The sequence below is a fragment of the Crocodylus siamensis genome, chromosome 8 (genome assembly GCF_052110815.1).
Source record: "Crocodylus siamensis isolate JL-2025a chromosome 8, ASM5211081v1, whole genome shotgun sequence".
Taxonomy (NCBI): Eukaryota; Metazoa; Chordata; order Crocodylia; family Crocodylidae; genus Crocodylus; species Crocodylus siamensis.
Window position 1 is genome coordinate 1,090,393 of NC_143402.1, and position 15,105 is coordinate 1,105,497.

Here is a 15,105-nt window from a genome sequence, read left to right on the forward strand (position 1 = left end):
CGGTGTCAAAATTACATTTTTTTTCCCTGAAAGCCTCAGAAGTAGGACATTCCCCCACCCCCGGCTCAGCTCCTGCTACTGGGCTTTGAGAGAGGAGTGTGCATCATTCTGCCCGTAAGATCCTGCAGCGTTCTCCGCTCCAAAATCACCGTCTGGCAGCAGCAACGAGAGCTGGTTCGATAAAGATGAACTTGGGAAGCTTGTCTTTCCATTTCCTGGCATTTGTGGATGTGATCTACCTGCAGCCAATGCTAATAGCATGGACCTCAGCATAGGATGCATCCAGCTGGACCCAACCCCTGGGCAAGTGTCCTGCTTCCTGGAGCCTGGGAAGAAGGCATGAAGCCACCACGATGAACAGCCGTGCAGTCGTAGGGATGCAGCAGGAGTTTCTTCTTAACTCCAGACAATTATTAGCTCGTTCATGACCTGAAGCAGGAGGATACTCCTCTCCCAGCTCCAGCCATGGGAGACGAGTATTTTATTTCTCTTATCTATATCTAATGCTCTATTGTTAATCCTGTTTAGCTCTTAACCTTACGTTCCCTTGGCCAGTCCTACAGTTCCTGTTACTGTCTGCTGTCTACTTCCATTGACTAGTTCTCCCTCCTCCTATCACTAGCGTTTCCTCTCTAGCAGGTACCATATCAGGCAACTCTCAGGTCTCCACTTTTATGTCTTTCCTCCAAGGAAGTAGCCCTGACTTTTCATGCTTTTATTATCTTCACAGCCCTTCCTTGGATCTTTGGTTGTTTTAGTTGCATCCTGCTTTGAGGCGAGAGCAGTCTGTCTGGTAGCACATGCTGGGTGATATGCTGGACTTCATTAGTGCAGCTGAACCACTTATTTGCCTCTGTACTCTCCGTGCCAGCTGAGCAGCTGTGTTGTGGAGCTGTGCTGAAGCTGTATTTAGGGTGGTGATTCCCAAGCAGGGTGCTGGGGTGCCGCGAGGTCCTTTGAAGGGTGCCACGGGACATAAGCAGACACGGGCAGGTTCAGACTCGCCCTGCCTGGCCCCTCTGCAGTCAACACATTTGTTTTTGCAATGGGGTGCCACTCAGTCCCCATAAGTTACAGAGCCATGCCTTGAGTCTAACAAAGGTGCCTTGAGTCGAACAAGGGTGCCTTAAGTCTAAAAAAAGGTTGAGAGCCACTGGGTTAAAGGAAGAACCATTTAGAAGTGGGGTTGTTTCACGACATAAACATTTGAATGCATTTCTGTGCACAAACATTTGAAAAGCAGCACTTCTTGTGCTATGCAACCATTCTTTTTAAATCAGCTGTCTTGTGCATCTGTCTCTTTTGTTGCACGCTCTCCTATCCCTCTCCCACCACTGCTGGGGCTCTGTCTGCTGTGTTTTATCTTGGAATATAAAGTGGCAGGAAGCCTGATTTGTATCTGTCCAGAATGTGCCACACATGATGTGGTGCTGTACAAAAAACGAGGACATGATACATGGGATGGGGAAGTGCCAGAAAACAGCTTTGTGCTGGGAAGTGCCAGGACAGCAGCGTTATTCATAGATGGGCGAAATTCCTCCTTTCACTTGCTCGTTTACTTCTGCGGCTCTCATCAGTGCACTAATGCATCCAGCTAAGCTGCATAGGCTTATCTGGTCCATAGATCTTGTGCTGGTCCCTCAAAATAGGTGAACTTTACCTGGGCATAAGGCTAACGAAACAGTGGCCACGTCTCTGAACGCCATTTGGGGAATGTATGCAGTGTGCAGAGGTGAGAGATGGGCCATGCAGTCGATATCCCAATTTGTCAGCCAGGGTTGGCTTTTGTAAAACAAGATGTGACATGGTGGGAGAGGTTTGGATAAAATACCCCTATGTGTGAATACACACACATACAAATATTGTCATACACACACACACACACACACACACACACACACACAGAGAAAAGTCTTATTTAATATGTATTGTATACATATGTATGTTGCTCAAAAGTATTTTACCTAAGCAACGCTATTGTCCCTTTAAACAGGCCTCCCTTTTCCATACACAATGTCTTCCATGCTCTATTTTAATTAGCTGATTTTCTAAGGATGCAAGGAAGCAGTGATGCAGCGTGCCAAGCCGAGGCTTCAAGGGAGCTGTGTGCAAGAATGGCCAATTGCCTTTTTTCCCAGACCCACCCCAGTGCCTTCTTCTCTTGCCCACGGCACCTACCAGGGAGGATCCCAGGGAGAAGTATTTGCTTTGGGTCTGTGCTGTTGGAGGCATTACTGGGTCCTAGCTCCAGCCATTGCACCACAACCTGTTTTATGGTGCCTGACCTCCACCCCTTCCAAGGATGCTCTTGCCATGACTCCTTCACTGGCTTTGCAAGCTCAGCTTGCTAGTCTGGACTCCACATCCAGAAGACTGACTCCAATGCTGGGCTTTCAGAGTCAGGTGGGTCTTCCCTGTACACACATGGCTGACCTAATAGTCACCATAGCTCAGCTCCTGCAATTGCCTGGAAAGCAAATTTCGACCTTCGGGACCTCCAGATCCTGTCTGGCAGTGCTCTAGCTCTGCCTTCGTGCCCTAACCCTGGTCGGCTTGTTCTCTGCAGGACTTCTTCTTCCCTGTCCTTCTTTCTCTTCCCCTTCTTGAATGCTGACTCCTGTTTGTCTGCCATTTGGATTATCATGGCTTTCTCTTTTCCCAGGAGGACTCAGAAAACAGCAATAGCAAGTGTTCACAGTCACTGTATCAAGACCAGGGGCTTTTTAGCTGCTGAGGGACCAATAAATCACAGACTCAAAATGGGTTTGTCCCAAAGGGAAGGTGTGCCCAGCTGTTCTTCTGCCCCAGAGGTGATTAAGATGGTGGAAATAGAGTTTCAAGGCCTTTCATGGGCTTTGTCTCCTGTGCTTCTTTAGTGGCAGCTTGTCTGATCCTTGCAGACTTTCCCAGACAACAAAAGGCATAAGCACAGTCTATTCCAACCATGCAATCGGCCCAATACAAGACAGTCCCCACAAATATCCTTGCCTCACGTAATTAACTGTCAGGACCTGACTGGCATTGGACCAAGGCCTGGTTTCTGTTTCTCTTGCTGTGAAGGTAAGTCCTCTGGGGTTTGACTGCCTGTTTTTTTGAAGCCAGAGGCATACAATAAAAAAGGAAAGTCTGGTTATTTGCTAGAAGTAGGTACAATGGCACCCAGTCCTATCAAAGCAGCTTGTATTGGGCAGCACACCTGCCGAGATCAGGTGTGGTATCCCCCGCTCTGCCTGCTGGCAGTGCCCCATGGTGCAGGGACCAAACCAGGCATCCTTCAGGCTGCAGATTTGCCCTCGTTGAATGGATGTTCAGCCTAAATACCTCCAACAACGCTGCTGCCACAACCGACTGCAGCAAACAAGTCCTCCTTTCTACATGTGTTAGCAGCATCTGATTGTCTTGCATTCATGACTCTGGTAACAAGTGCTGATGCTGAATTTGAGCTGGGTCCTCCTATGTGCAAACTATTCTTTCTTACCTCCTTTTCCTGAGTGCCGTAAGATGCATTGCCTCCTGCACCCGCTCCGAGTCTGTCGGAGATTCATTGATTAAGAAGCCGGAAGGAGCCGTGCTGATCATCCAGCCGGACATCCTGCATAGCATAGGACAGAGTACTTCCTTGGCTTCATTCCTGTACAAACTGGAGCATGTCTATTTAGGAACGCATCCATTCTTGATTCAGAGATTTCTGGGGGTGGAGAATCCACCACAGACTTGCTCCAGTTGTTGCTGTGGTTAATAGCCTTCGCTGTTAAAAACCTGGACCTTACAGCTCGTCTGCCTGTGCTTATCTCCTGCTCCTAGCCCTTGACTCTTGGATGTGCTAGTCCATTTGATTAAATGGCTATTGTTAAACTTAGCAGCTTCTCTCTTTGCTTGCCGCTCACCAGCTCCCCAAAATCCAGCGTTATATTCTGGACCGCTGAAGACCGGGTAACACTCCCTGGCAATTAAGTCTCTTTCCCTTCGCCCGCTCTCTGTCCTTCCTGCTAAACTCTCGATCGGAGACTTTGGGAAGGTTCGTGATTGGGATCATGGTAAAGGAGCCATCTGATATGACTGATTCAGACCAACAGGCTTTTTTTACCTCCTGATTCTAGCGCGTCGAGCCAAAGCCCCAGGTGACGGCTTACCTTCCACGTGGGTGAAGAGAGGGACTATGGAAAACATCACTACCCGTGAGTATTCCCATATTTTATTGACTCTTTGACTGATCCCTGCGCTCCACTGCTGTTTGCACTGCAGCATGCAAATACTTTTTCCCTGGATTGGGAAAGAGGGTTTCCATTCTGCCTATTAAAATGCTCATTTAAAGTGATACCAAAAGAAAGATGGAAAGATTTAGCTTTAAAAAGTAACAAGAGTTGTTTTTCGAAGCCAAATCTGACAGCCTCATCCCCTGGGCAGAGAATGCATGTGCAGCGTGTGTGGTAGAAAGCAACTTTTCTAAGGAAACTGGGAAGTGAAGCCAAGCCAGGCTTATAGGGGCAGCAGAGTGTGGACGGATAAGGCAGTGCTTCACGTGCCTTAAAAGCACTATACAAGGTGAAGTGACAGATGGTGCATGGCTCTGTAGCACTACAAATCTGCCCTAGTCATATAAAAATGACCCTGGATAAAAGAGGAGCAACTCTGAAGCATTTCCCAGTGAAGCACTCCAGCATCCATTTGAATTGGTTGCAACCTCACCTGTGTCCCCTGCCCTCAGCAGGGGTTGGACTAGAGAAAAGACTTCTTGAGGTCCCTTCCAGCTCAGTTTTCCCCTGATTCCCTGTTCACTGCTGTCACTGTCATCTTACATGCGTAGATATGCAATGCAGAAATAAATCCTCACCCACTCCTCCTGTGGAAACAGACCTCTAGTCCTTCTGATCCAGGGAAATCTCCTGTAGGGATCATCAGCGCTAGCTCCTGTTTCCAGGGTAAGAGATTCATGAACTTAGAAGCACTTGTGCAAGGGGCTGGGGAGGTGCAACACATGTGAGCATGGGATGCCACACGTGATTCTTGTCCCAGAGCTAGGGCTGGTGTGTGTGGCATGAGTGCAGCTGTGATCAAGGTGTGAAATGCTCCAGAGGACACGGTCGTGAGCTGTGATAACGTCACAGGGAGGTTTCTGCTATGCACCTTTTGTCACTTGTGCATAAGATCACGGTAGGCATCGGTTTCAGAGGAGCCCTGTGCTAGTCACTTAAATGCATGCAGCAGAACAGAGCCAGGTTTATAAACTGATTTCTGATGGATGCAATCAAGGAGGAACCTCACACAACTCAACAAATGAGATATTCAATAGATGAGAAATTAAGTTACTTATGGATTTCTACAGCAGCTTGCTCAGGCCTGGTGATAAATTTGGGTTTGCCGGATAGGTCCATTTCCTCAATTTTCATCTAATGAAGTAGATTAAGCACATTTCATTTCAAGCATAGCTGGGAAATTAAATAGACACTCTCTGCAAAGGCTTCTGCATATTTTTTAAAAAAAATTTTAAAATGTCAAATTGTCCATCAGTACCTAAAACTTATTACAAAGCAAGTAATGATGGGTAGCATAAGGCCAGCTCTTTCACCAATTAATCAGTGCTCTGAGAAACTTAGCAATTAGCCCTTCCTGAATATTTCAGACATTGACAGCCTAAGATACTTTCCATGGCATGCAGTGCCTAAAGCACTAAGTAAATGAGTTTACTAATAAATAAATAGGTTGATGAGAAATTCACACTTATTTAGTGTTTTAGGACACATGGCCTGATCTCGTGGCTAACAGCCTCTGAAGTATAAAGGGAGGGTATCAGCTTTTCTGGAGGTATTGTGGTTTTAGATGATAGACGAAGATCCTTCAGTTAATTAGGATGGTCTTGAGTTAAGATATATGACGTTAGGTTGCTTGCCTGACTGCTCGTTAAAAGCAGGAAGAGGTAGGATTGAGTGTGTGCATACATTATTTTCCCTGGGGTTAACACAGTGATCCCAGCAGTTCTTGCTGGCAGAAGTCACTGTGAAATTTGTTACAAACTCCAACAGAAAGGGAAGAACCGTCTTTGGTTTGAACGAGCTCGTTAACGATGGCTAATAGCAGGTGGCGAAGCGCAGTGGCCAGCACCGTGAGCTGCAGCTAGAGGGCCCAGATTTCCCAGCTCTCCAAAGAGGCAATGTAAAAGTGGCATCTTCCTGCAGCTTCCAGGCAGATGGGTATTAGATGCAGCGCGCATTACCTCCACTGCCGGAGCGGTTTTGCAACCCGATTATTGTTATTATTTATAATTATCATCATTATTTATCTAGTGACAGCGAGGCGCCTGGCACTTGTGGGAGACTCATCTGTTTATTCCCTCTGCAGAGCGGAGAGAATAGGACCAGCTGTCGGGTCAAGTGACCCATTCAGCCGTCTAGTTTTGCCTGACCCTGTCTTGCAGAGCAGGGGGCCATTGGCTATTCACAATGAAAGTCTTGAATCAAGCACGACTAGAATGAGGTATTGGAAAATGAGTTGCTTGATACTAGATGGGCAGCACGATGCCTGAGAAGATAGATTTAGCCCCAGGTTTAGCATCTCCTCACCTGCCATCCCTCATAACAACTGCATGCCCGCTACCAAATAGCTCTTTACTTTGAAATTGCCAAAGTTTTATTATGCAATCTTAATACAGGCCACGTGCATTGAAAATGCTTGGTATTTTCGGATACTGCGGTGTAGGAAAACATATTGCTTTACTGGAAGGAGCCACCCACCACGTGGATTTGCTAATTACTTATGGTAATGATTCAAAAGACTGTGTGAACTGTGAAGTCAGGCCACCCGACCTCAAATGCATGAGTCAGAAGTGAATGTCTGAAGAAAAGGCCTGTGTGAGTATGGAGAAAAAGGAAAATATGAAGTCTTTCTGAGTGCCAGTGACATTTTTGGTTGTCCTTACATGTCGCATCATATGGAAAGGGAGGGAGAAACAAAGCAGGAAGAGAAGTGATGCGTCTTACAATAGAAATCCTCATTTATCTTATTTACTATATCAATTAGTTCATTCTGCCACCATAGCATGAAGTTAAATGACTGCAGTCATGTATCTCTAAATGAAAGTGGTGAGCTGTTTATGGCAGTGAGCCAGCCCCCACTTGTCCCAGATTCCTGGGTTGTTTTGTGTCGTCTCATCATCAATCATTATCTAATTCTTTTCACCAACTCATAACTAACTGGTTAAACTTTCAATGTTAATTGAACAACCCATGTATGCAATTTGTCAGTTGTCCAGGAAGACAGGCCTTCGGCATCTCAGCACCCATGAAGTGATGCTGAAGAATTTCTCCTCCCCTACACAAACTCTCCCAATGAATCATTTTGTCTCGGTGTGGATGCTTTCATCCTTCTTATGTCGTGGCAATCCTGATGAACTCTGGGGATCCTTTAGATTAAATTAAATGAAATTAAATTCCTTTGGCTGTTAATACATTCCTAGAGGCCTGTAGAAAGCCAGGATACGGAGGCTGTTGTCTCCATTACAGCTGGTTTCAATGCAGTCCAGGAATGACTGCTGCCCCAGCTATTTGCTTTAGGTGAATGGAGCCAGAGGTCTTGTAGACACTCGATCTGGGATTTGAAGACATTGAAGTGTGAATGTCACAGACACAAGCATGCAGCAACGAGAGCAATTGTCACGGCACAGCCAGGTGCTGTCAAGCCAATCTCAGTGTCGCGGCACTAGGGGCCACGATGCAATATGCACCACGGAGTGAGAAGAGTTCAAAACAGGAGCAAGAACAAGTAGGAGAGAAGTAGCACCAGGGCTGGATCCATAGGGAACCCCACAGGCGTCTCCAGAAAGCTGGGAGTCTGAGTAATTGTGGTAATATGAATATTCATCACATGTAGCACATCGTGTTTTCCTAATTCTGCACAGACATTAACTAATTTCTTCTCAAAACATCCTGGCATGGTATTAAATATTAATACGATTTGTATTAAGTATTAATATGATTATGATCATGAGAAGGGTAAAATCCAGTCCTGTTAAGGTGACGCCCTTTCAAACCAGTCCACCGATGGGAAGGGTAGAAGATATTCATGCCGGCTGGCTGACAGATTCGTGAGCATTTATGAAGCTGGTCGCGAAGCGGTTTCCATTTCTGTCAGCGAGCTCTGACTGATCAGTGCAAATGGTAAAACGATGAAGCGTTGCATTGTTTGGCATCTGCATTGGTGAGAGAGGAAATCTCCTAGCTCCTCAAGACAGATTTTGTAGCAAAATGCCAGTGTTATGCTTGCACAAGCACCCTCCATTTTTTTGTGTGTGAAAACATTCAGACTGGAAGAAGTGCAGGTTTTGTTGTGGGGAGCACGCAGAAATGTTTTTGCTAATATGCAAAGAGTTCAGAGTCGTTCTGCAAGGTCCAGCAAGAGAAGGTGCTACAGGGTGGGAGACAATCGGGGGAGAGCAACAGTGCCGGAGCCACAGGGGAGATAAGAAACCATTTGAAACTTGAATTTCCCAAGGCCCAAAAGGCTTCTGGTGCTTGCATCACTTTGGGTGAGGGAGAGTAGAACAGCTTCCAGTACGAGTTAAATATCATCCAAGGTCCCCCGCGAACAGCAAGGGAGAGGAAGGCTGCTTCCAAGGCAAAGACTGGGCAAAGAACAGGAGGAAACTTGCAGAGGGGAAGCTAGGAAACTATTATCTGCTTTGGCTGATTCCCTTGCCTTCATCTCCATTGAAAACAAAACAGCTTTCTTGGTTTTTTGTAGACTTTGCTATCCTAAATCATCTGATAAGTTGCCATTTTGCTGTTTAGCCCTTTTTCAGATGATTAGCAAGATGTATTATCTTTTATCATGTCGTGCTCCCCTGAGTAAGAGACGTGCTTCATTTCTGAAAGAATGAAGAAAAAAATGTCTTTCCTTGTAGCTGAGTAGCAGGAGCCAGAGCCAAGGCTGCTCATTGCTCTGTTCCCCGTGGATCTCAGCCTCGACTTTCATTTTTCCCCAGTAAGTGGCAGAAACTGCTTGTGCTGTATTTTTCACATATACCGTGCACTCTAGTTTCCAGCCGCTGGGGAAAAATGCATGTTGAATGCCAGAAAATGTGGTGTTTAACCATGTATTAACTGTTAAATACAAGGTTAAATACCATGTTTTCTGGCATTCAGCATGCACTTTTCCAATGTATTGAACAGTTTAGAAGGTAGGCCACCCTGCTGCTGAATTCACAGCATGTTAGAAATTATCCATTATGCTTTTGCTTTATGTAACAGATAGCGCTAACCTGCGAACATCTGCAAATATGATCGGTGGTGATTTTATGTTTCTCCATGTAACTGCCAAGCAGCACCAGCCCTAGCGAACAGTTACGTATTTTCGGCAAAAAAGGGTTGCCATCTATTGCCACAGTCAGTAAAGAGGACTGTAGTAACTCGAACCTCAGTGTGCAAAGACTTCCCTTCCTGGTACCCAGACTTTCCATCATGTTTGGGGTCTGAAAAACTAGTAAGTATCCTACCAGACATTTGTCTCTTACCATTGATCATTGAGGGCACAGACTTTTCAAGGTGTTTAGGCACCTGAAACAGAAGCAAAACCCCTAGGACTGGGGTCTTCCAGATTGCCCAGGTACCTCACTTCCACCTTTTGAAAATACCATTAGCTGCCTAAATGCACTGAAAACCTGGCACTGGGAAGCTTATAGGGTTAGGACCGACAGAGTCGGAATAGCTGAGAGTTGCTCAGACTGGAGAAGAAGTCACTGGCAGGGGTGGTTATGGGGCACGTGCCCCCTCCTGTCCAATCACTTCTGTTAGCAACAAAGTCTCCTGAAAAGGTTTAAAAAAATAAAAAATAAATAATAGCAGCTTTTAGCTAGTAAGTTTTGCACAGAAAGCCACCACAGCCCTGCCTGTGGTCATTCTTCGACATTTAATTTATGGCTTTATCTGCGAGATTATCAGCTCTGTCTGTTGTGTCTCTTAAGTTCATTTTTTTTATGGTCCCTAACACTAGATTTATTGCCGTACCACAGTGAATTGCGGCTACTAGGGAACGGGAAGCAATTGGAGAGGTACAGTGCATGCTGAAATAAAGATCTTGGCTGCCGCACAGAGCATCGCCTTCCCCTCCCTGCTGCTCTTACAAACGTGTGCGGGGAAAGGGGCCGAGCAGTTTAACTCGTTCCGCTCTTCAGCTCCTACTTTCTTGTCCCTTTGGCATTTATTTTAGCATTGTTAGTGTATGGTCTGAAAGCACAAGGTGCTGGAAGCAGGAAATCGAATTTATTACTTGCTGGATAGCACCCAGACAGCCGCTCACTTTCTGTCCAACTGAAAGTTCAATTTGTTTCACCCAGCAGCAGCTCTGGTGCCTCCCCTGCCCCTCGGCAGTATCCTACACTCCTCTTCCCACTTGGTACAACTACCAGACTAAAACATTTCATCAAAACTTTCATTTTGGGGGAGAAAAACAATATTTTGCATGAAGTTTTGTTTAAATGAAAATGATATATTTTTAAAAAATATATTTAAAATGAGCTCTTCTGGTGTTTGAAGCTCAAAATTTGAATGACAAAAATCTGGTTTAGAGGGTGGTGGAAAAACTAAAAATGTTCTTGAAAAAGATTTTTTTTTTTAAAGAAAAATGGAATAATACTTTCTTTTTTGTGCTGAAAATACATAACTGTTTGTTAAGCCTGGTGCTGCTTGGCAGTTGCAAAGAGAAATGTAAAATCACCACCCAGCAAATCTGCAGAGGACACGGGGAGGATGCAGCAGTCGCTCGGAGCCACCTGGGCTGCTTGCTAAACCGGGGTCGTTTCAACCAAAATTCCCAGGCTGCCGGCAGGGTTACCCCCAGGGAAGGAGCAGAGGCCACACCTGCAGACCGCATGTCTGTCTCTTGGGGAAGAGCACGTGGGACCAGGAGCCAGGACAGAGGGGCCAAGCATCCTTTCCCAGCGTGATGCGATGGCCGAGGGGGCCGGTGTCATCCCGAGCACCTTACTGTGTGGGTTCAAACGGTGGAAAGGACCTGGAAATGGGTTACCAAAATGACTCGAGAGCTGGGAAACATACCAGCCAGAGGGTGTCTGTGTAGCTTGTTGCAGAGCCTGAGAGGTGAGTCCATTGCAGGGTAGAAACACTTCACCCGGCATAGAAAAAGGCTCACTAGACTACCAAAGAAAGGCAGGCGGGAACAGGTGAAGCTGAAGCCAGAGGAATTCAGATCAGATTAGCCACAAATGTTTAACAGGGAAGGTTATTAAACCCTGGACCGAGCTGCCAAGGCAAGGGTTGGATTCGCCATCTTTTGATGGCTCCAAATCCAGATTGAACAGCTTTCTGGAAAAGCTCGTTAGCCAAGCCCAAGTTCTCGGGCTCCGTGCGAGGGCAGTGGGTGAAAGCTAATGGCCTTCGCTGGACTGAAATCACCGGCGTATGTCGTACGACACAGGCCAGCGCCCGACAACAGGAGCCTGCTCCGTGCCAGCAGTGCAGGAGCAAAAGGCGTCACATCCCATTACCCCAAAGCCATCAATTCCTGCTACACCTTATGGTTTGTGGTATTCAGACTGCTGCTTCCTGAGCAGTTTTGTCCATAATGCCACTTAGGTCTGTATCAGTAAAGTCTTGCTCGTTGTGTTTGGCTAGGCTATGAGGCAGTGCTGGTTTCTGTATAACTGTCCCGGGCAAGTCACGTACCAAAACGCGAGGGAATCGCAGCTCTCGAACGAAACGTGCCGAGAGTAACTTGTTTGCCCTGCCCCTAGCTCACGGAGACCGCCAGATCCCAGGATGGGATCTCCCACGGTTGGCTGAGTTTGCAAGGCTCTCGCGTCCTGTTGTCACTGGCTTGCGTGGAGCGTCAGGCCGGCAGCACCCTACCTGGTCTCGAAATGCAGGTGATTTTCGGTCTCTCCCCACAGTGTGACCGAAGCCGGCATTCTGGCCCTAACGAGCCCGAGAAAGAGGGCCAGTGAAGGTCAGACGAGAGCAGATTGTGTGGAAGGAGAGCACTCTTCTCTGTGCGGTTGCATGAAGAGCTGCAGAAAAACCAGCGCAATGCAAGGCCTGCCCATCCGAGTCGCTCCTCTGCAAACAGAGGGCACCGCCCGGCAGATACAGCACGCGCATGACATGGAAGTGCTCTTAAGATTTGCCAGTGCTTGAGATTATTTAGTGAGCAAATTTGGGTGGCGGAGCTTCGATTATCTTCCTAGAGGGCCATGCTAGCGTGGTGTCGCCACTCCTGGCTGCACAGCGGAGGTCTGCTTGCCTCCTGCAGGGAACATTATCTTGCAGCTCTCTCAAGCTGTGCCCTCCCGCTGAGGCTGTTAATGGCATCTCTGGGAGCAGATACAACTGTAATGAATTGCCAGATGTCTGACCCCTCGCTTGGAGCAGCGAAGCCCGTCCTTTAGCAGTGACTGAGCCAATAGCTCTACGCAGGGCTGCAGCTGAGAGCACAGAGCGTGCAGCCTCTCGCTTTTCGTGTGAGAAGTATGCTCCCCATGAAAACGCAGGTTTCACTGAAACCTTGGCTGGCTCTCTGGGCGTCTCCTGAGTCATTGTCCAAGATCCACCGCAGATCTTCTTCCCTTTCCCCGGGGCAGCGCGGGAGAGTGACCAGCTTCCTCCATGCACTTGGCACCGCATCCTGTACATCCGCCAAGCCAGGCGGGCCGTGCCAGGTCACAGGCTGCCTGCTGTGCCAAGTCTGACAGTCCTTGGCTGGGGACTTGAGCTCACAGCCTGTTCTTTGCTGCACACAAGCAAAGTCCAAAGTCACAGCAAGTCCTAAGGGACATAAAACACTCGGGCACAAACGAATGCAATTATTGCAGGAACGTACCGATACATCGGTATAAACCTTTGCTCGGTCGCATCTGTTGCGTAAGGCGAAGCAGACTAACTGGATGCAAATGACGAGCTGTAACGAATGCCTACTGTCCCTTCTGGACGCTCAGCAAGGCTTCATCAGCTCCCCTGAGCGGAGTCAAGGTCGGAGCCTACCGGGTGTCCCTCCTTTTGAAACCGAGCGTCGTTGTCCTTTTCCTTCGCTGCCTGTGCTGGAAGTGAGCATTTTTATCAAAGCTAAATTTCTGTTACCATGATGATTCGTGTTACCATAGCACCGAGGAGCACAAGTCATAGGCAGAGACCCCACTTCCCGAGGCGGCGTTGCAGGAGAGACTTCGCGTTACTGGGAAGCTGTTTATGGACTCTCTCGCTCTCTGAACATCCTTGTTTCTGCTGCCCGAGCACCCATGCGCGTGTTTGACTTGAGCGTGTGAGTTAGTCCGTGTGCTGGACTTCTCCACGCTGGGCCATCGCCTGCATTTGAAAGACAGGTGCCTCTGGTGTGGTAGTTTTGGCAGTGCACACCTTGCCTGCCACAGGTAATGCTGGTTGGAAGATGTTTGCCTAAATCAAACGTAGTTGGAAGCAGAGACATGCCAGGTTCACCAGCTTTCAGCAGGGAGTGAATGAGTGTCTCTCTCCCCTTCGGGCACACAAACTGGGCATGGACTGCGATGTGGGGCTAGATTTGGTTGAAAGCAACCTGGGACAAAAAAAACCCTTCTGTGCTCTGACTCACAAAGCTCATGAACTTGGACACCGCCAGTCAGACCCCCTGCGCCCAGCTTTCAGCTGAACCTTTGTTCTGCAAACAGGTCCGAGACAGCACGGTATTGGCAGGACCGGCTCGTGTTTGTTGCAGCGCAGAATGAAATGAAATTGTGATCTGCTTTAGCAGCAAGAGCCCCTTCCAGGAGTGTGCTCCAGCACCCGGGCAGGGATGCAGCTGCCCTGCAGGAACGGTGCCGCTCGCTGGGGTGCAGGGAAAAGGACGGGTTGATGCACCTGTGCCGATCTGTGCATGCGTTGTGGGGAAGGGGGAAGAGGGGCAGGCCAGGACCATGGCATCCTACATCCCCCAACCACAACCCTATGCTTTTCGCAGCCAGCCTGCTCATTGCTGCTCATCCACTGCAGCTCACATCAAGCCCAGGCAGAGGTTTGGCCACCCCTGCCCAAATCCCGTTCCCCTGCGATGCTGAAATGCCCCTGCTCCACCGCACCGAGACCTTCCCCACGTGCACCGGGCAGTGGTCAGGAAGCAGCCAGCGCATGCCGCCTCGTAAGCTAACACCCCTTAAAGGTGGTTCGAACGGAAACCTACTTCGAGCTGAGCTAATGCCTGGGCTGTCTTGGCCCAGTGGCTTTGTGCCAGTCCCTTATTCTATCAGCGATCCTATCTGGTAACCTCCATCATCAATCCACGAGTTTCCTGTACACCAAAGGCTGAGCTCTCCCATCGGAGGCAGAGGCAGTTAAACTTTTGCCGACTGATCGTATCTTCCGATGCCGTTACTGTGCACCGGCTGCGTTTCACTGCTTCTTCACTGTTTTCTTCTGCGACCTGTCAAGGGCCATGTCCCCAGGCTGTTAAAACAGCAAAGTCAACCAGACTCCATAGGCCGAGCACGGGAAACTGCTCGTGGGCGTCTGCGGGATCCCGCCTGGCGGTGGCTGTTCCTTCTGCGAGGTTGCAAGGACACGGTCTCAGGACCGCGGGGCTGCTCACGGATCTCCGGCCTGCTCTGGCGTATCTGGCACCTGCCCATTCCTGTTGCCTCGTTGCACGCTGTTTCGTTAAGCATCAGACTTTGCTTGTGTGCTTTCACCAAGAAACTGAGCTAGATCTCTGTTGCCATCCCAGAGTAGGTGTGAGGTCCATGCATGCATGCAGGGAGAGGAAGGAAAACACCAGAAGTGTCAGTGGGATCAGAGCCACCCCCCCAGCTCCCTTGTGCTGTCTATAATATCCTAGAAGGTGTGCGTCTCTGGTCGGATGCACACGCACTGTTAATGTGGACGTGACCTTGGTGTGCACAGCAGTGAGCAGGGCACCTAGGACTGCTGTGCAGAGCAGCTACCTGGTGAGTCCCAAGGCGCAGGGAGGAGCATGCCTGTCCCCAAAACCCAACCTCTGGCATCCCCATGCATGTCTCTGGGCAAGGGACAACCCTAGGGCTTCGGCTCAGGGCAGGGTCCTGTTGTCCGTGGCTTTTCGGACACACGCAGCCCAAGGCCTGGAGCTAAGCAGTGTGGCCACAGCCCAGCTGCT

The 15,105-nt window shown here is 48.5% G+C and overlaps 1 protein-coding gene across 2 annotated transcripts in view; it reads left to right on the forward strand.

Moving 5' to 3' along the window:
* The window catches only part of HTR2C (5-hydroxytryptamine receptor 2C), a 334,603-nt gene that overhangs the window by 283,654 nt on the left and 35,844 nt on the right, over nucleotides 1-15,105 (forward strand). The window contains exon 4 of one of the 2 annotated variants that reach the window (XM_090061134.1): nucleotides 4,101-4,178. The exons of the other annotated variant lie outside the window; for it this stretch is intronic. Within the exon in view, the coding sequence (XP_089917260.1) occupies nucleotides 4,101-4,178 (78 nt within the window). The remainder of the gene's footprint in view (nucleotides 1-4,100; nucleotides 4,179-15,105) is intronic. 2 annotated transcript variants of the gene reach the window in all.